The sequence below is a fragment of the Chiloscyllium plagiosum genome, unplaced genomic scaffold, assembly GCF_037043375.1.
Source record: "Chiloscyllium plagiosum isolate Xiang-an unplaced genomic scaffold, Cpla_swu_hap1 HiC_scaffold_6, whole genome shotgun sequence".
In the NCBI taxonomy this organism is placed as follows: Eukaryota; Metazoa; Chordata; class Chondrichthyes; order Orectolobiformes; family Hemiscylliidae; genus Chiloscyllium; species Chiloscyllium plagiosum.
Genome location: NW_028270144.1, coordinates 20278598 through 20301276, shown reverse-complemented (window position 1 = coordinate 20301276; position 22679 = coordinate 20278598). Strand labels below are relative to the sequence as shown.

Here is a 22679-nt window from a genome sequence, read left to right as displayed (position 1 = left end):
TCCTAACTCTAAAGTTCAATCCTATCACTTTAAAACCATATATCTTCTCAACTTCCAGCTGCAATTTTCAGATAGCACGTTATCTCAGTGGTTAGCACTGTTGCCTCACAGCACCAGGGACCCTGGTGTCATTCAGAGAATGTTTGGAGAAAGGGATAATTTGTGTTCGTCCAGAGTCCAATGGATGAGAAGTGAAAAGCAGAAAAGGTCTTGTGATTTATGGAGCGACTATCATGCTCAGAAAGCTGATGAGATTGTCAAAAAGAAGCAGGAGGAGGTGAAGAACTGAATGAAGAAAACAATTCACAGAATCCCTACAGTGTGGAAGCAGACCATTCAGCCCATTGGGTCCACTCCCACCCTCTGAAGAGCATCCCACCCGGACCCATCCCTCTACTCTGTAACTCTGTATTTAACATGGATAATATGCACACCCTTGGACACCATGAGGCAATTTAGCATGGCCAATCTACCTAACCTGCACATCTTTGGACTGTGCAAGTAAACTGGAGGCAACCCACACAGACCCGGAGAGAGTGTGCAAAAACCACAAGGTCAGTCGCCCGAGGGTGGGTGGTTTGGGTTTAGAAGGTGATCGCAAAGGCCATTTTAGGCAGTGACCTTTTTAAAAACAATTTCAGTCCATGGAAGTCTCAGGTATGAAAGTTAAATGATGTAAGTTGAATATTGCTGTCCATTTTCAACGCAATTGTAACAAATCTCGTTGGTTCAGGCAATAAAATGTGGTCCCACCATTCACTGGAGACCCAAATGTCCTATTGCCCTCACTGCTCTGTAATCAGCTCCCACTCCGAGTGAGTTCCAGGAATGTCTTCAAGGACCACAGAGAATGAGGGGGTTTTCAAGGGCTTAGCAGCCTCATCTTTCATTATCGGGGATCTTCTCATGTTTTATGGGTGGGGAGAGATTTTCAGCTTTCATGCTGTTGCTTCATTTTTATTGTGTTACTACTACCTGACCAGCTTTATTCTTCCTGTTGTTGGAGCCAGAAAATCCTCTGTAAATCCGAATGGAATTTACGGTGCAGGAGCAGGCCATTCGGCCCATTTGAATCTGCTTCCATTACCCTTTCAGGCAGGGTATTCCAGATCACAATAATTCTCAGCATCAGAGCTATCCTCCTCACACCCTCTAGTTGTTTTGCCAATTATCATTAATCTGTCTCCTCTGGTTACTGACCCTCCTGCAAGTGGAAATAACTTCTCCTTATTTATTCTATTGAAACCTGTCATTATATTGATCATCTCAATCAAATCTCCCCATAAATTTGAATTGAAGTAGCTTTATTGTCACATATACTCAAATAAGTACAATGAAACATTTACAAGTGACTACTTACAGCGCCATCTTACGTACAAAGTACCAAGGTACATATTCTTCAGTACAAGTTCAGAGGAAAATAAATGAAAAATGAACAAATAAAACGTCCAGCATTATAGATCATAGGAATAAATTAGAGAATAGAGAAATAAAAAGTTCAGAAAAACAGTCCATTCAATCAATTCACGCTGACATCTAGCCTCCAATCCGCACCAGGCCTTGACTCCAGACCATGCTTCACCTGAATGCTCTTGAGGCCAGAAGACCATTCTGGAATCACCTAATGGCCAGAAGACCATGCTGAGGCCATGTGGAGCAACTGAAAGACCACCACACTGGGCCGAGACCACCACACTGTGCCGAGAAACCGCCATACTGGGCAGGGAAACTGCCATGCCAGGCCAAGAGACTGTCACGCTGGGCTGAGGGACCACCAGACTGGGCCGAGAGACTACCACACTGGGTCGGGAAACCGTCTTGCCAGGCCAAGAGACCGTCACACCGGGCAGAGGGACCACCACACTGGGCCAGGAAACCATCTTGCCAGGCCAAGAGACCGTAACGCTGGGCAGAGGGACCACCGCACTGGGCTGAGATACCGCCATGTCAGGCCAAGAGACCATCACGCTGGGCCAAGAGACTGCTATGCCAGGCCATGAGACCACCACCCCGGGCAGAGGGACCACCACACTGGGCTGAGAGACCACCACACTGGGCTGAGAGACCACCACACTGGGCTGAGAGACCACCACACTGGGCTGAGTGACCACCACACTGGGCTGAGAGACCACCACACCGGGCTGAGTGACCACCACACCGGGCTGAGTGACCACCACACTGGGCTGGGAGACCACCACACTGGGCTGAGTGACCACCACACTGGGCTGGGAGACCACCACACTGGGCTGAGTGACCACCACACTGGGCTGAGAGAACACCACACTGGACTGACAGACCGCCACACTGGGCTGAGTGACCACCACACTGGGCTGAGTGACCACCACACTGGGCTGGGAGACCACCACACTGGGCTGAGTGACCACCACACTGAGCTGAGAGAACACCACACTGGGCTGAGAGACCACCACACTGTGCTGAGAGAACACCACACTGGGCTGGGAGACCACCACACTGGGCTGAGTGACCACCACACTGGGCTGGGAGACCCCCACACTGGGCTGAGAGACCACCACACTGGGCTGAGAGACCACCACACTGTGCTGAGAGAACACCACACTGGGCTGGGAGACCACCACACTGGGCTGAGTGACCACCACACTGGGCTGAGTGACCACCACACTGGGCTGAGTGACCACCACACTGGGCTGAGAGAACACCACACTGGGCTGGGAGACCACCACACTGGGCTGAGTGACCACCACACTGGGCTGAGTGACCACCACACCGGGCTGAGAGACCACCACACCGGGCTGAGAGACCGCCACACCGGGCTGAGTGACCACCACACTGGGCTGAGGGACCACCACACTGGGCTGAGAGACCACCACACTGGGCTGAGAGAACACCACACTGGGCTGGGAGACCACCACACTGGGCTGAGTGACCACCACACTGGGCTGAGAGACCACCACACTGGGCTGGGAGACCACCACACTGGGCTGAGTGACCACCACACTGGGCTGAGTGACCACCACACCGGGCTGAGTGACCACCACACTGGGCTGAGAGACCACCACACTGGGCTGAGAGACCACCACACTGGGCTGGGAGACCACCACACTGGGCTGAGTGACCACCACACTGGGCTGGGAGACCACCACACTGGGCTGAGTGACCACCACACTGGGCTGAGTGACCACCACACTGGGCTGAGAGACCACCACACTGGGCTGAGAGAACACCACACTGGGCTGAGAGAACACCACACTGGGCTGAGTGACCACCACACTGGGCTGAGGGACCACCACACCGGGCTGAGAGACCACCACACTGGGCTGAGAGAACACCACACTGGGCTGGGAGACCACCACACTGGGCTGAGAGACCACCACACTGGGCTGAGGGACCACCACACTGGGCTGAGAGAACACCACACTGGGCTGAGGGACCACCACACTGGGCTGAGAGAACACCACACTGGGCTGAGACCACCACACTGGGCTGAGAGACCACCACACCGGGCTGAGTGACCACCACACTGGGCTGAGAGACCACCACACTGGGCTGAGAGAACACCACACCGGGCTGAGAGAACACCACACTGGGCTGAGGGACCACCACACCGGGCTGAGGGACCACCACGCCGGGCTGAGGGACCACCACACTGGGCTGAGAGAACACCACACTGGGCTGAGAGAACACCACACTGGGCTGAGAGACCACCACACCGGGCTGAGAGAACACCACACTGGGCTGAGAGACCACCACACTGGGCTGAGAGACCACCACACCGGGCTGAGAGAACACCACACTGGGCTGAGACCACCACACTGGGCTGAGTGACCACCACACCGGGCTGAGTGACCACCACACTGGGCTGAGAGACCACCACACTGGGCTGAGAGACCGCCACACCGGGCTGAGAGACCGCCACACCGGGCTGAGAGACCGCCATGCCAGGCCAAGAGACCACCACGCCAGGCCAAAAGACCACCACACTGGACTGGAGACCATGACACCGAGCCAAGAGACCATCGCGCATTCTCTGCTCAAAGGTGAAACAATCCCAGTGCCTCCAAGAATTTGCAGTCCTACATCCTTGGATCTGGAGAGTAAATCTCCTCCATGCTTGAAATGTTTCCTAAAGTGTGGGGGCTTGGTTTGGAGGCAATTCTCTAATTTGAGCTCTAATGCTCTTGCTGTTGCACTTTATACCTTTATTTATAAAGCTGAGGAGCCAGTATGCTTGTATAACTATATTCTCCAATGGATAATTTGGAGTCATCACTGCTCTGTTTCTCATGTAATGAAATGTGTACCGTTATGAGTCACTCTACCTTCCATCACAATGGAAAAGAACTAAAAAAAATTTGGGAAAACAGAACACAAATAATAAATGAAAGTTCCAATCTGATTATAGGTTCCTGCTGAGGAAATATAAATAAAATAAGGGAATTAGTATCTCTGAGGTGGAATGCGTTCAAGAATCCTGTTAACTTTACAAACATGCATAAAGGAGACATTTCACAATTATGCAGATTATAGGCACTACTTATCAAATTAATATTGACAACATGTCAAAAAGATTGAGTCCTTACTTTAAGCAGAGATATCTGTTGCAGAATTTCAAGCTCATTAATCCTTAGATTAATTTGAAAGCTAAGATTTGACGCTAACACTTCCAAAATGTAATTATATTTGAGATCCACCTAGTGGACATTAGGAGCATTGCAGCATTGGCACTGAACAGCTGAGCTCAGGTTAACCTTTAAAATTCACTCAAGGGATGTGGGCGTTGCTGACTGGGCCAGCATTTATTGTTCATCCCTAGTTGCCCTTAAGAAGGTGATGGTGAGCTACCTTCTTGAACCGCTACAATCCATGTGCTGTATGTAGACCCTTAGGGAGGGAGTTCCTGGAGGGGATTTTGAAGGTCATGCTGTTCCCATCAACATGCTCTGTAATTTCTCTTGTTGCTGCTTAAACCTCTGAGGCCTGTGCATGGCACCTTCCAGAAGCAGAACCCATTCATTGGCACACCGATCGGTGGACATGGATCTTCCCAGAGACTGTGCAGCTGAGCGGCTTAGAGGGAACATTGATTCCCTTTTATCTGCTGCTCTTGTCCTTCCAAATGGTCATGGTCATGGATTTGGAAGGTAATGTGTCTTGATGAATTTCAGCAGTGCATCTTGCAATTGGTACACACTGCCATTGCTGCATGGTGTTGGTGGAGGTGTGAATTTTTGTGGATGTGGTGCCAATCCAGCAGGCTGCTTTGACCTGATGGTGTCAAGCTTCTTGAGTATTCTTGCAGCTGCACCCATCCAGGCAAGTGGAGAGTGTTCCATCATACTTCTGACTGGTATCTTGTAGATGGTGGACATACTTTGGAGAGTCAGGGCATGAATTACTCACTGCAGCCTCTGACCTGCTTTTGTAGAGATAGTGTTCTCTGGCTACCCAGTCAGTTTCTAAACAATGGTAATACTCAGGACATTGATAGTGGGGGATTCAGCGACGGTAATGCCATTGAGTATTAAGAGAGGATCTTCATTGATTGGCACTTGTGTGCTGTATAGGTTACTTGCCACTTGTCAGCCCAAACCTGGATATTATGGAGGTCTTGTTCATTTGGAAATGGACTGCCTCAATTTCTGAGGAATTGCAAACGGTGCTGAATGTTGTACAATCATTAGCGAACATGCCACATCTGATCTAAGACATCTAAAGTTTAAGTGAAGACACTTAAACGCAAACCTAAAGTGGTTTTACACTCCTGACTTCCACCCCTTATGTGAAAACAAAAACACCACATTTTCTTGCTGTGTGCAAACTGGTTGCTTCATTTCCTAAGTTATAGTAATGACTACACTTCAAAATGCAGCATCGCGGGATTCACTCCACCTTGCTACATCATCCTCTGTTTTAGGTAACTGTCAGTTTTGTCAAGTTTGTTTTGGAGGCTATTTTGCTGTGAGGCCTAACAAGATCATTACCAAACTCACCTCATTAACTTCCCCCCCATACCCCTAAGGTGCCCCTTTCTCCCGGTTTAATTCCCATCTTATCACACGCTATTCCCAGAACAACTTGGCACTTAGAGGGTATCTACCCAAAGACTAGCATCCCTGCCTTTTTAAAAAGGACACTGTGCCCATGGTCAGACATTGGTGATCTAGCATTGCCCCACACTAGTAATGTGATAGCGTAGCAGCTACAAAGCCACACACCTCACAACACACCGCAGGTATGGCTGACACTCCCTCACACATAAAACTCCATCCCCTCATCTAAGTTGCTGTTTAGCTACCAGGACACGGGTATGTGCCATCAAGGCCATCTCTCTGAGTCACCGCTATGCTGTTCCTGACGTCCACTAGAGAGCTGCAGCTTGTCATTGTCCAGGAGGGGAACATCACATATAGCCAAGCGATTGGGCATTTCCAAGGACGTGGTTCTATTTGCAGCGAACACAAACAGAAGGATTAGAGGCTGCAGCTTGCTCTCACAAGGCAAGCCAAATGCTGGCTGATGACTGCTTAACATTCCCTGAAGGTTTGCTACTCCTAGCTCTTGCTGTTTGGAACTGGGCGTCAATCCACTCCTTCCTGCTTTGTACACCGCTGAGCTTGGTCTCGCACAAGGAGAGCTTCTCCCTTCCCAGAGTCTTTATCCTCCTTCTTGGAAGCCTGCTCCTGTTCTCTCAGTTCCTCAGAATTTACCCCAACCCCCTGCTGCCTGCTCCAACTGTGCAGAGAGGCTGGCATGTTCAGGACTCTGTTTGCACAACACTGGAGGGCCTCCCTGGACCACTCAAGCAGCAGAACCAAATCTCAAACAACGCTATCATCCGCTTCATCAAAGCCCTGGTCACAGCAAAACACCATAACACACAGGACCAGAAGCCAGCTGTTCGGCCCATCAAGGCTGTGCTGCCATTCAGTGAGATCATGGCCATACTAACTTGGTGAAAGTGCCGCCATGACTGAGTGAGCAGCACATTGCATCTGAAAGGGAGTGGGCACTGATCCCAAACCTACATAACTGTCCAACCTGTCATTGTATTCAGTGGAGTATGATGCGGCGATCTCAATCTCCCAGCAACCTCGTAGGTTTCACAGTGATAGGACAGTTATGGCTAGCACTCACCTCTCTTTAACTCACTTCCACTATCTTCTGCATCGTTCACCTGCTGCAAGGACTAACGGCATTGCGCAAATCGCCTTTTGACCTGCATTCGGACCCTCAACATGTTCACTCTGCATGCACTGCAACTGGGCAAATAAACGATTAGAAACAATTAGCTGCAGTTTGTAAATGCATGCTCCATGTATTTACCCTTTCAGTTTGCTAGTGTCCAGCAGATGTGGATTCATGCCAGCCATCATATTGACACTGACTCCACCCACCCTGGGCATCATTCAGCTATTTTCCTGAGAATGGTGAGTGAGTGCAGGAGACACAGCCCTGGCTTAACAGTGGCCCAACTTCACTGAATTGCTCACCTACACCAGCATGGCCATTGGTGCGGTGTTTTCACCAACACAGATTGATGTTTTGTGTGCCTTTCAGCAAAATGCACCGCACCCTCACACACATCCCTACTGACAAGTATGACAAACTGTATCTGTGTCTGTCAGCACAAACTTGCACGCCACTCCAACAGCACATCATCTGGATGAAGTGCCAACTCCCTAAAAGGCTGGATACAGCATGGCGTGGCAAGATACTGCAGAAACGCTGGGGGCGTTCAGGTAGATGCTAGTTAAGCAAACACTAGGACAGGCATAAGATGCAGTCTGGTCTGATCGGTGAACTGTCCCTGTGCACAAACTGTCTCTGCTGCAGCCTTTCAATGCTAGTTACTTCTACAATGCAGGTCGAGAGTTTCCTGAGGGCTTGGCAATTGTGGAATGCCAATGTCCATGGACAAGGGGGGGAATGTGGCTGGTGCCTGTGCCGAACTGAAATTACCAGGTACCTACACGTACTGCCATGTAGAGAATTCACAGTATGCACTTTGCTCAGTGAGTTTGATAAAATAGGAAGCTGCAGACGAGGTATGCAGGTTAACAAGGTTTTAAACAAACAATAATCCCTATTAATAGGCAACTCCCCACAGCCGAGAGAGACTTGCCTCATTGCCTGGCAATGGTATAAAAGGTGCAGTGAGTTGCTTCTGATGTTGATGTGGGTCTCACCAGACCTCTTGCATAATTTTTGTCCAGAGTCAATGTCATTCAGGACCCTATAAGAATCCAAGCAACATCTTCACTGTAAAAACAAGTCATGCTGAAAATTAGTCTGCTCCTGACTTTAGCTATAGCTACGCCATTAGCTGAGTCACCTCAGAGTGGGAACAGATATTCATGGTAGATGTTGAAAATATGCATTTATTTTCCAATTTTTTTATTTCAAAAATATACTTTATTCATAAAATAATTTGATAGTCTATAGAGTTGGTCATGCCATACATACGTAAAAATTTGCATACAGAGATCAGAATTTATCATTTGTATATACAGGTCTGTACGTTTATCAATCATATGTCCATATATTTAGCTGAGGCGTCAGCAGAGCCCAAAAGACTGCATGGGCCCCCTGTCCTTCTTAGGCAGGCAGATGTTATACGGTGGCCTTTCCCCACCGCGCCTTGGCGGCAGCTGCCCCAAGCTTCAGCGTGTCCCTCAACACGTAGTCCTGGACCTTGGAATGTGCCAGTCTGCAACACTCAGTCGGGGTCAACTCCTTCAGCTGGAAGATCAACAGGTTTCGCACCGCCCAGAAATTCCAATATTGGATTCAACCACAAGAGGGCGATAGTTGCATTTTTGTTGGCTTCTGAGAGTGTTCTTAACAGCATCTTCTCCGATTCAGATCCTGGTTGAGTTTTAACAATGTCAAAAATCAAACCACAGCAGGTTTTGACTTTGCCCTTGTCCAACTACAGCATCTCCACATCATGTGTTTTAACAATGTTATAGAATCTTGCAGCACAGGAACAAACTCTTCAACCCAAAATGGATGCTGATTTTCAGAAAGAGCTGTCCAAGTCATATCATTTTCCCAACTCAGCTCTCGCCAACGGTCTGTAATTTTTCATTTGAAAACTTGCTTCCACAACATTTTTCAAGTGGTGCATTCCACTTTATAACAACTTCAGTGTCAAAAAATTCTCCTCTTCTCTTTTGGTTCTTTTGCCATTATCTTAAGTCGATTACTAATCACACTGCACCCTAGTTTCTTAAAAGAAGTGGCTGCAGTGATAATGGATGCATTTTAAGCTTCCAAAATGCCCTCAATTCTGGAAGGATTCCAGCGGACTGAAAAATCTGCAAAGTACCATTCCTATTCAAAAACACTGCATGGTAATTAGCCTAAATCTTAGCAGTTTTGAGAAAGGGGTACAGGGCCCTGATTTCTCTCCAGAGATGCTGCCAGACCTGCTGAGCTTTTCCAGCAATTTCTATTTTTGTTTCTGATTTACAGCATCTGCAGTGCTTTTGGTTTTTTTTATAGATATTTTTATTAGAAATTTAACATTTTTTTCAAGTTTACAAAAATAAACAAAACTCTCAAGTACAAACATTGATATACAATTAAATCTTAAATATATAATAACCAAAATTTAACAAAAGAAAAATACCGAGAAAGGAAAAAAACAAAACTCAACTAACTACTAACCTAACCTACAACTAACCAGAGTGTATATTTAAGTCTCTTATATTATTCAAATAAGAGAAAGAGAAAAAGACAAAAAAAAGCAATGGATAACATAGAAATTGGGTAGTGAGATACATGCTCGGAATGTGTTAACATCAAATCGTAACAAAATCCGTATTCATGCGGGATTCCTCTCCCAAGGGGCCCCAGACCAGCCAGGTTCATAATCTCAATTAAATAAAAGCCCTTGTTAGGATAGCTGAAATATCTGTATTCATATAATTTGAGAAGGGCTGCCATATTTTATAAAATAATTCGGTCTTTCGGTGCACCATATTTGTAAGGAAGTCAAGGGGAATACATTCCATGATTAATCTGTGCCAATTTGAAAGTCCAGGAGGGCCCTCAGCCACCCAGTTCACCAAAATATTTTTCCTTGCACAGAAAGAGAGAATAGAAAATAGTCTCTTCCCGTGCATATCCAGGGAGGGAAAGTTCGAAAAACCCAAAAGGAGAGATACAGGGTCCACTTTAATTTCCGTTCCTAAAATTTCTGTCAGGGTACTTGCTACTTTAGTCCAGTATCTGTGGATCATATGACAGGTCCATAGGCAATTTATAAGGGTGCCCACCTCTGTTTTACATTTGGGAAACATTGGAGATGCTCCTGCCTTAAATTTTGCCAATCGATCCGGTGCTATATGGGCCCTATGAAGTATCTTCAGCTGGATAGCCTGAGTTCTGTTACAGATGGTGATTCTTCTGGTGTTTTCCCAAATGTCATTCCACATTTCTATAGAGATTTCTAGTCCCAATTCCTGACCCCATGTTTTAAGCAGATTGTCCATACCTCCCGATACTTCATCATGTAGTAAATGATAAATAGTACTGATGGAAGATACCCCCATTAGCCATAGCACTCTACGTTCTCTATCTGGTTTATAAAGACTATCTAATAACGTAGCTGAAAATGTGTTGCTGGAAAAGCACAGCAGGTCAGGCAGCATCCAAGGAACAGGAGAATCGACATTTCGGGCATAAGCCCTTCTTCAGAAGCCCTCCTGAAGAAGGGCTTATGCACACTTTCTCCTATCTAAGAACGTAGTCTTCTTCTGTATATAATCTCGAATTTGGAAGTATCGATAGAGGTCTCCATTAGGTAATCCGAATTTATGACGCAGCTGTTCAAAAGACATCAGGACCCCATCTTTAAATAGGTCCCCTAGACATGAGATACCCCTGGATCTCCAGAGTTTAAAAGTGGCATCTGTAAACCCCAGTTGGAATCCCCATGCTCCCACTATCAGCGCATAGGGGGATGTTTTATGTGAGTTGCCCTCATTTTGTCGCATTATATTCCAAGCTTTAATTGTGTTTAGTATTATAGGCTTTTTACAGTGATCCGTAATGATTTTCCTCTTGTCCGAAAATAAAAGGTTACTTGAGAAGCCTCGATGTCCAGCCAGATTGATTGTGGATCAGACAAGACCCAATCAGCTATGTAACTTAATAGGGAATTTAACTGATATTTCCTAAAATCTGGGAAGTCCAATCCTCCCCTTGCTTGTGGCAGCTGTAGCTTCTTCAGCTTAATGTGGGTCCGTCTATGATTCCAGATAAAGGAACCCAACCAGCCATATAATTTACATAGTGCCAACCTTGGCAGCATCACAGGAAGCATTCTCATAGGGTATAGGAGATGGGGCAGGACATTCATTTTAATTAGTGCTATTCTACCCAGCCAGGAAATTGGAAGGTCTCCCCATCGCTGGAGGTCCTGCCTTATCCTCTCCAGTAAATGCACAAAGTTAGCCTTGTATAACTGACAAAATACTGGGGTAATAAAAATGCCTAAATATAAGAAACCCTCCAGGGACCAATGAAAGGGAAAATGGGATCCGTCCACTAAGTGGGGTATCATAGCAAGGCCACCATTGGCATAGCCTCCGATTTTGAGAAATTAATTTTATAGCCTGAGAATGCGCTAAATGTATTAATAACTTGGATTAAGCGAGGTACGGACATCAGAGGATTACTGAGGAATAGAAGAACATCATCTGCATAAAGGGTAATTTTATGTTTACCTGTACCAATCCTCGGGGCCGTTATATTAGGATCAGCCCGTATAGCTTCTGCTAGTGGTTCAATTATTAGCGTAAATAACAATGGTGAGAGAGGACATCCCTGACGGCAGCCCCTACCAACACTGCAGCTATCCGAACCTAATCCATTGGTAACCACAACTGCTTTGGGATCACTATACAATGTTGAGACCCATTTGGTAAACACCTTTCCAACGCCAAACCTTTCCAATGTGTAAAACAAATATGACCATTCGACCCTATCGAATGCCTTTTCCGCGTCTAATGAAACTACTACTCCTGGTATCTTTCTCTGATGGCAGACTTGAATCATATTCAAAACCCTTCTAATATTATTGGATGATCTACGGCCCTTAATAAACCCCGTCTGATCCTCCTTTATGATTTGTGGCAGTACCCTTTCTAGTCTCAATGCTAACGTTTTAGAAAGGATTTTAAAATCTACATTTAGCAAGGATATTGGTCTGTATGATGCACAATCTTCTGGATCCTTTCCTTTTTTAAGGATTTGCCTCTTTCAGCGAAGGCGGGAGACAGCCCTGACTATATGCATAGTTATACATGTCCATAAGCGGATCAGCCAATATTTCTGTAAATTCTTTATAGAATTCAGCTTGAAAACCATCTGGGCCAGGTGCCTTACCACTCTGAAGTTGCCTGATTGCATCAAGTATTTCTTGGACTGTTGGGGGAGCATTTAAGACCGATACCTGTTCCGGAGTTAGGCCCGGAAAGATCAAATTTTTAAAAAATGATTGCATCCTCCTAGTCCTGTCTTCACAATCCTGCGATTTATATAAATCAGAATAAAATTTTCTAAAGATTGCATTAATCCTTTTATGATCATGAGTCAAAATACCCGTATTTTCCTTGATAGACGTGATAGTTTGAGGGGCCTTTTTTTTCTTTGCGAGAAATGCTAAGTATCTACCCGGTTTGTCGCCAAATTCATATAACTTTTTTTTGCAAATAATATTTCCCTCTTAGCCGTTTGGGTAAGCGTAGTGTTTAGAGCTGTCCTAAGGGCCGTAATCCTTTGCAATTTGATAATAGAAGGTCTATCAGCGTATGCTGTTTCAGCTGCTTTTAAGCAAGCTTCGAGCAGGCGCTGTTGTTCTTCCTTTAATTTCTTCTGGGTCGCTGAGTAGGAGATGATCAAACCTCGCATGTAAGCTTTGATGGTCTCCCACATCATTGATGGGTTGCTAGCCATACCTGAATTAATTTCTAAAAAAGTTTTAAATTCTTGAGAGAAGTACTTTACAAATTACTATCTTTCATTAGGAAGGGGTCCATACGCCAATGCCGAGGGGATGTCCTGTTGTTCCTCGCCTTGATTTCCATATATACAGCAGCGTGGTCAGAAATTGCTATACTACCTATTTTACAGGATGATATGGAATTTAAAAAAATCGAGGGGGCAAAAAACATATCAATTCTGGTATGACATTTATGCGGATTGGAGTAAAAAGAAAAGTCTCTGCCCTGTGGATGAAGGCATCTCCATACATCTACTAATACTAATTCTTTGTTCAGATCCACCAATTGTCTAGATCTGGGAGATACTCCTGCAGTACTCTTGGGAATCCTATCTATTTCCGGATCCATAATACAATTAAAATCTCCCCCTATAATTGTATGATGGGCACCAAGAGCCATCAATTTTGAAAAGGCTTCCGTTATAAATTTAAAGGGGTGTGCTGGGGGGCAGTACAAATTTAAAATCCCATATTCCGCTCCATTTATAAGGGCTTTAATCAGAATATATCGTCCAGATTAATCTTTTATCTGATTTAGGATTTTGAAAGAGAAATTCTTCCGAATAAGAATAACAACTCCCCTACTTTTTGAGCTAAAAGAAGAAGAAAAGGCCGGAACAAATCCACCCTGTCATAATTTCAAGTGTTCTTTATCCAACAGGTGTGTCTCCTGTAGGAGAGCTATATCAACTCTTTCTTTCTTGAGATTTAATAATATTTTCTTCCTTTTGACTGGCGAATTACTCCCCTTGACATTCCAGGTGCACCACTTAACCGACTGATCAACCATCATCGTCCAGGCAAATCCGAGACCCCTCGGGAGGGGAAAACCCTATCCAGAACCTCCCGAGAATAGAGCATATAAAATTCACAAAAATAAAGGCTCTCTAATACACTCACAACAGTATAATAAAAAACTATTTCTAAATAATAAAAAAAAAATATTTAAATGGAGATTTTCCCCCTTGCTCCCAGGGGGTGTCACTTCCTCTCCAAAGGTCCATCATATCCTCTCCCAACCAATGCCCCACCCTTCACCTAGGATGAGGAGAATTCAGATATAATACAAAGCTAGAGTTAACAGTGAGCACCCTACCCCCCCCCCCCCCCCCCCCACCCACACCAACACCTGGATATATTTGGTAATGTTAATACCATGTATAAACATATATAACTATAAAATTACAACCTCAACAAATAATAATTAAATATATTAATACAAAATAACATGGGTAAACAGCCCCGCTCCTAGAGACAGAGGTAAAATAGAATAAGGTAACCACCTCCCCCCACCATATATATATACACACACACACATACATACATACATATATATATACATACACACATACATACATAGAATAATAAAAAAAAACCCAAGGGGGGGAGAAAATCGTTAAATAGAGAACAAATAAATAAATCCCTCTCCTCACCCCCCAAGATAATATTAAACAGTAAGGTAAGAAAAAAGGGGGGGGATATAAACCGGAGTGGGGGGAAGGCAAGCCAACATCCATTATCTCTTACAATTTATCTAAGAGAGTCCAAAAATTCCTTAGCCTTTTCCGGCGATCCGAAGTTATACACGGATCCTTCATGGTTAAAGCTGGGTAGCGTAAGGAGTACTGAATATTTAAATCCCTTAAACACTTCTTCGCCTCATCGAATGCCTTCCTCTTTCGGACCAGAGCTGGGGGAAAAGTCCTGGAATAACATGATCTTGGATCCTTTATAGATCATGGCTTGGGAATCTTTTCCAAGATTTCTAGAGGCTTCTAAGAGTATCTGCCTCTCCTTGTAGCTCTGCAGCTGGAACAGGACCGGGCGGGGACGCTGGTTCGAGCCGGGCCCGCGTATTGCAACCCGGTAGGCCCATTCTACCTTTACCTGGCCTGATCCAGCCTCCAGATTTAAAAGCTTCCCGTTCAGGAAGGCCCAGCAAACGAATATTTTTTCAACGACCTCGATTATCGAGGTCATCAATATGATTCTCTAAGGTCCGGACTCGCTGTTCGAGAGTCCGGACCTGATCCACGGCCGATTGCGCTGTAGTTTCGGAGGTCGCGGCCTTTAGCTCCGCCCCCCCAATTCGGCACTCGATTTCTTTAATGTCTCGGTCGTGCTTTTGCAGCGCGGCCAAGAGTGAGTCCCATCGGCTACAGGATTCTTCAATAAAAGCATCGATCTTCACATCCAGTTTAGAGATGATTTCCACAAGGCTCGCTTGTAGGTAAGTCCCCTGAGGCAGCTGCGGATGCCTCTGCTGGAGCTGGAGAGGGTGGGGGAGGGGTTCCTGCTTGCTGAGAACTGCAGGCTCCCTTCCCTTTAGTCATTTTTACTGAAGATTAGATTGTTTAAATTTAATACTAAGCAACTAATTAAATTAAACAGCTATTTTAAATGATTTGATGAGTGTGGTGGGGGTGGGTGGCCCACTTTGCCCAAGTCTTGGGAGGAGCACTATAGACTCATACTTGTTGGGCCGCCATCTTGGATCCCCCCTTGGTTTTTATTTACAGTGTGGAAATAGGCCCTTCGGCCCAACAACTCCACACCGACCCGCCGAAGCGTAACCCAACCAGATCCCTACATTTACCTCTTCACCTAACACTACGGGCAATTTAGCATGGCCAATTCACCTAACCTGCACATTTTTGGATTGTGGGAGGAAACCAGAGCACCCAGAGGAAACCCACGCTGACACGGGGAGAATGTGCAAACTCCACACAGACAGTTGCCTGAGGCGGGAATTGAACCCGGGTCTCTGGCGCTGTGAGGCAGCAGTGCTAACCACTGTGCCACCGTGCCACCCATGCTGGAATCCACTAATAAAGGATGCAGCAGCAGGACATTAAGAAAATTATAATATAATCAAGCAGAGTCAACATTTCTTTAAGAAAGGTAAGTTTTGTTTGATTTCCCAAAGTACTTTATAACTCCTTCTAATTATTTTTATAATACTCTTATTGCTACCAATTTATGCACAGCATTATCTCACAACCAGTAAATGTGTTCTAACTTATTCAAGCAATGACCTGTCAGCAATTTGTCAAGTCTTACAATAGATATGAAATAACAGATTTATAGGACAATAGAAACTCATTAATGTAGATTAAGAGTCAATCTCCTGCGTCACTGCATAGACAGGTAAGGAGAATGTATTATTTATGAAGCAGACTTTGCATTCGGGGAAACATAAATCTTTGGCCATGTATTTAAAACATGAATTTAATGAAATGCTTTCATCCATATTTTAGACACAATCTTGATTTTCTATTGTTACTTTATGTTTGAAATATCACCACATTATGGGTTCAGAGAAGTAGGGTCAATTGGAGTTTCACAGGTGGCTGATGAGCTACAATGCCATCACTGGCTGGAGAGTGGAATTACAGCGTGACAAGTTACACAGATATTTCCTACTGTACCTATGGACAGAGGAATATATATTCATTTGACAGCATGTAAGGTTTTATAAACAGTATTGAAACACAACATTTTTAACATATCACAGATTTGCTGCATGTCCAATGGTATTTAAGAAATTGAAAGCAATTTTTGATGTTTGAAACCCAATTACAATTATCATTAATGGGCAGGTTGATATCCTAATGGACAAGCAATGCGGTAGCAGCTCACGACATGAATCTACTCTTGATAAAGCTTCTGCTTCTGTTGAACACTTCAGCTTCCTGATCCTTCTTGAAGCATAACATACTTCGCATCACATGAGCACTTAAACTCACATAACACATTTGTGTGGAAGGCAAAGTTTCTTTCTGGCTTGATGACAGCATCATGAGAAAATCAAATTGTGTTTAGTACAAAGTAGCAGCATGAGATGGCTCGCATTAACTGTTGTTCAGATTTTTGAGACACCTCCCCATTTAGGGTAATCTACACTGACCACAAGTAGACTCTTCATGTGACATGGGAAAATGAGTGAGAGTTGAATGCAAATCTTGGGTTCTTAGGCTTCTTGCCATAGAGCAAGAACAAGATTAATCATTGATCAAGGCTAATCCATTTCTATATTTGAGGTTAAGTGTTTTGACTGAACCAATAAACTTTCTACTTAACAGCCTAGTTATTGAAAAGTGAAAGACCTTGAATAAACTCTGCTTTATTGACAGATAAATATTTGAGTGAGTACTATTTTGTTTGCTAATTGAGCTCATAAAACACACGCTGGATAAACTTTCCTGATGAGTCTGTAATTTTATGTCGTGTTGCGTTGGGGCTTGGTCTGGGCTGGCCAGCAGCCCCGTCCCCACACCCTGTTCCATTCGAGGCTCTTGGGCTTCCTGCTAGGCATCAATTCTGAAGCTGGCATGGTGAAAAATGTTAGATCACCATACTCAGCATCCAACCCCTACCAAGCTCTCTCCTTCTGGTCTCTCCATCAAAGTCCTTGAACCCTCTCCTCACCCTTTCCAGGCTTTGTCTCCCAACCCTGTTGTGAGAGGATCCACACTGTCCTTGTCCTTGCACCAAGGTTTAGGATCTGGGAACTGCTTATAGTCCCAGTGCTGGTCACTGCTGCCAGTGGTGCTGCAGTGGCTACAGAGCTGGCAGCCAATAGGGTTGGCAACTCCCTGAGGTGAGGCTTCCACCCAGTTGAGGGGTAGAAGTCCTGTCTCCAGCCAATTGTGGTCCCTCGGATAATCAAGTGATCGTGTGATCAATGAGATCTGCCGGACTGTGTTTCCTGCCAAATTTTCAGGCAACAAGGCAGGTCAATTTATATCTTCTGAAAAGTCTCGCTCTATCTCTCTCCAGTCCTTTATAAAGTCAGCTATCCCCACCTCAGGGGTACTTACTTAATCTTTGGTCACACTTTTACCATTTGTTTGACTTTTTAATCCTCCATCTGTGAAGGTGATTTGTTTCATTTTTCCTTGGCAGGTTTTATAAACAAAATCATTTAAACTTCACTGGTTTTCAATTGTGACTTTAACTCAATTCTCTGCAAATGAATACATCTGCCATTCAAAATTTCTGAACCTATTAAATATATTAAAAGATATTGCTCATAAGTTTTTGATTTAGCATCTACAATTAGTGATCTACAAACCCTTACTGTAGTTTATAAAACAGAAAGTGCTTAAAAACCTTAGCAAGTCTGGTTGCATCTGTGCAGTAAAGATGACTTAGCATTCTGTTTCTGAAATTACTTTTCCTTGGGAAACAGTCAACATTCTGTATCCAAAATGGATTTTCCAGCAATTCTGGCAGCATCTGTAGAATTCGAAGGAAAAGTCATTTTGGAAACGTAATGCTAACTCTCTTTCTCTCTGCACAGATGCTGCCAGACTTGCTGAGTTTTTCTAACGGTGTTTTTATTTCAGACTGTCCAACATATACAGTATTTGCTTTCATTTCACTGTAAGTCAGTTGCACTTGAATGCAGTGTGCTGACTGGTTTTGAAGTATCTTCCAGCATTCCTACCAAACATTGCTTTGCACTTTCACTTAGGCCAAGAAATTGTTGTCCTGTCGTTTCAGCAGTGCCTGTACTGACCACTGCCATTCATCAAGTTACCAGGTTGTTCGTATGAAGAAACAATTGGAAGCCTTATTGTTTGGTGGAGGGAGTAAAGGAAATAGGCAAGAAGTAACCAAGAAACCATTGACCAAGTTAATGGTGTAAGGTGTTAGTTTCAGTGTGGATAGGAGCTGCTGTCAGGGATATCCCCTTTCGCCATTGTTATTTACGCTAATAATTGAGCCACTAGCAGAAGCTATAAGGGCTGACCCTAATATAACAGCCCCGAGGAATGGTACAGGTAAACATAAAATTAGCCTTTATGCAGATGATGTTCTTCTATTTCTCAGTAATCCTTTGATGTCCGTGCCTTGCTTAATCCAAATTATTAATACATTTAGTGTATTTTCAAGCTACAAAATTAATTTCTCAAAATCGGAGGCTATGCCAACGGGTGACCTTGCTAGTATATCCCACTTATTGGACGGATCCCACTTTCCCTTTCGGTGGTCCCTGGAGGGTTTCTTATATTTAGGCATTTTTGTTACCCCAGTATTTGGTCAGTTGTACAAGGCTAACTTTGTGCATTTACTGGAGAGGATAAGGCAGGACCTCCAGCGATGGGGAGACCTTCCAATTTCCTGGCTGGGTAGAATAGCACTAATTAAAATGAATGTCCTGCCCCATCTCCTATACCCTATGAGAATGCTTCCAGTGATGCTGCCGAGGCTGGCACTATGTAAATTATATGGCTGGTTGGGTTCCTTTATCTGGAATCATAGACGTCCCCACATTAAGCTGAAGAAGCTACAGCTTCCACAAGCAAGGGGGAAGATTGGATTTCCCAGATTTTAGGAAATATCAGTTAAGTTCCCTCTTAAGTTACATAGCTGATTGGGTCTTGTCTGATCCACAATCAATCTGGCTGGACATCGAGGCTTCTCAAGTAAAATGCCACTTATTAACCTTTTATTTTCAGACAAGAGGAAAATCATTACGGACCACTGTAAACACCCTATAATACTAAACACAATTAAATCTTGGAATATAATGCGGCAAAACTCATATAAAACATACCCCTATGCTCCGATAGTGGAAGCATGGGGATTTCAACCGGGGCTTACAGATGCCACTTTCAAACTCTGGAGATCCAGGGTATCTCCTGTTTTGGGGATCTGTTTAAAGAAGGGGTCCTAATGTCTTTTTAACAGCTGCATCAGAAATTTGGATTACCTAATGGAGACCTCTTTCGATTCTTCCAAATTCGAGACTACATACAGAAGAAGAATACGTTATTAGATAGTCTTTATATATCAGATAGAGAACGTAGAGTGCTATGGCTAATGGGGGTATCTTCCGTCAGTGCTATTTATCATTTATTACATGATGAAGTATCGGAAGATATGGACAATCTGCTTAAAACATGGGATCAGGATTTGGGACTGGAAATCTCTATAGAAACATGGAATGACATTTGGGAAAACGCCAGAAGAATCTCCATCTGCAATAGAACTCAGGCCATTCAGCTGAAGATACTTCATAGGGCCCATATAGCACCGGACCGATTGGCAAAATTTAAGGCAAGAGCATCTCCAATGTGTCCCAAATGTAAAATAGAGGTGGGCACTCTTGTACATTGCCTATGGACCTGTCATAAGATCCGTAGATATTGGACTAAAGTAGCAAGTGCTCTGACAGAAATCTTAGGAACCGAAATTAGAGTGGACCCTGTATCTCTCCTTTTGGGCTTTTCGAACTTACCCTCCCCGGATATGCACGGGAAAAGATTATTTTCTATTCTCTCTTTCTGTGCAAGGAAAAATAATTTGGTAAACTGGGTGGCTGAGGGCCCCCCCTGGATTTTCGAATTGGCACAGATTAACATGGAATGTATTCCCCTTGACTTCCTTACAAATATGGTGCACCAAAAGATCGCATTATTCCATAAAATATGGAAGCCCTTCTTGAATTATATAAATACAGATATCTTGGCCATCCTAACAAGGGCTTTTATTTAATTGAGATTACGAACCTGGCTGGTCCGGGGCCCCTTGGGAGAGGAATCCCGCACGAATACGGGTTTTGTTACGATTTGATGTTAATACATTCCGAGCATGTATCTCACTACCCAATTTCTGTGTTATCCAACGGTTGTTTTTTTTCCTCTTATTTGAATAATGTAAGAGACTTAATTATACACTCTGGTTAGTTGTAGGTTAAATTAGTAGTTGAGTTTTGTTTTTTTTTCTCTCGGTATTTTTCTTTTGTTAAATTTTGGTTATTATTTATTTAAGATTTAATTGTATATCAATGTTTATACTTGGGGTTTTTTTTTATTTGTAAGCTTGAAAAAAATGTTAAATTTTCAATAAAAATATTTATTAAAAAAATGGTGTAAGGTGTTTTGCACCTTCTAGATCCATGCCCACCGCTATCTGGGTTGTCAAGAGCAGCAGATATGTGAGAACACTGCCACCTCCACATTCCCTTCCAAATCACAAATGATCCTGACTTGGAAACAGATTGGCTGCTCCTCCATGAGTCAAAATCCTGGAATTTCTCTCCTAATAAACTATCTACTCCTCAAGAGCTGTGGTGGTTCAAGAAGGCAGCTCACCACCATCTTCTCCAGAAAGATAAAAATGTGCAATAATGCGTGTGGTAATGCCCAAAGCCCAATAATATATATTTTTTAAGTTAGGTTGAAGTGACTATACGGTCAATGTATAAGAAAGCTTAAGAATCAATTTTCCCACAAAATATGATAAATATATACAATTTAAAGAAAACAACTTACAAAGAAAAAAGGAGCCAGACTTGCAGTTTGTTTATGTACATGTCATCTTTTATTTTTATGCTTTCTTTCAATATTCGTGACTCTTTAAAATATATTCCTCCCATTCTTTCTTCTCCGAGAACTCTGACAGAATCACTTCTGAACTGCTATTTATTTAGGCAAACTTTGTTTCAATGGGTGGTATTCAGTTTAAAAAGAACAAAAGTAAGGACATATTAAAATACTTTTGGAAATTGTTGATCAGCTAGCCTCGAATTTTTGACATTTAAAGTTTGTGCAAAAATATTCAGAATGAGCAAATATTTTCTCAGGTATTACAATATCTTGGTTTAAAAGATTAGAATTGTGCATGTCTGTCAAATAAAATGGTCAGCATTTGAGGTTCAGAATTACAGCATATCAGTCATGGAGAAACGTGAAAGAATATGGAGAATTGCAATGGGCATTTCAGTCCACTATTTGTTTTCAGCTGTTAGAAATAACACTGAAACACTATTTGAAAGGGTATTGAAAAAAGTGCTCATCGTGAGAATTCTAACATAATTACCAGGAAATCAGGGCATGTTGTCACATTATTTACATCTCTTGCAGAGACAGGCTGACAGAAGGTCAGTTGTTCTCAGTCCATAAGGTCCATTTGCACTGAAGCTATGTCTGGTTAAACTTTACAATGTGTTCTGTTTGCTACGTTTCAGAGGTTTGATTGAACCACATAAATCGTTCCATTCTCAGAGTAAGACATTTTCTCTAGAGCCTCAGCTTTCTTCCTTGCTATTTCTTCTTCAATTTCCATCTCTACTTGAGCTGGATCCACATAAGTGTAGAAATAGGCCATGATAGCGAACACTATGCAGACTGCAACCAATAATGCGGCAAATAAGATATACTCAGCCCACTGTGCAAGAAAGAAACGACAATTGTGATTAGCAATGCAATGAATCCATTTTTTGACTAACATTCCTTCTCAACTCTTTTTTTTGCTTTGTGTGGCCTGTTAATTTCACTACATGTTACCCTGCAGATTGTTGCATGGTCACACATAGTTTTATGTCAACTCAGAAACAGATTCATGTGACACAAAACACAAAGAGAAACTGCAGTCTATTTACTCAGTGGATCATTGATGACCTTTTGTGACATCAGCTTCCTTTCACATTATGCTGCAGTTACATCCAAAATTATGAAACAAACTGAACTTCACATTAACACCAAATTCACAGCAGACAACATTATTTTCAGTGTGTCACCAAAGCTACTGGCAATGATCTCGAACTCTGGAATTTCTTTGGAAAGCTAGATAAGTTGCTGACTCTTTTCCTCTTGCACACATCAGAACAAACTCAAGAATGCCAACCTTCAAAATGATCATAACAATTTATACTGCCTGAGAATAGAATGCTGATTGGTTG

The 22679-nt window shown here is 43.6% G+C and overlaps 1 protein-coding gene across 1 annotated transcript in view; it reads right to left on the bottom strand.

The window, feature by feature from the left end:
* Positions 1 to 21296: 21296 nt before the first annotated feature.
* Positions 21297 to 22679, bottom strand: part of LOC122550502 (solute carrier family 15 member 1-like) — a 61575-nt gene continuing 60192 nt past the window's right edge. The window contains exon 23 of the mRNA XM_043691323.2: positions 21297 to 22165. Within this exon, the coding sequence (XP_043547258.2) occupies positions 21962 to 22165 (204 nt within the window). The 3' untranslated portion in view covers positions 21297 to 21961. The remainder of the gene's footprint in view (positions 22166 to 22679) is intronic.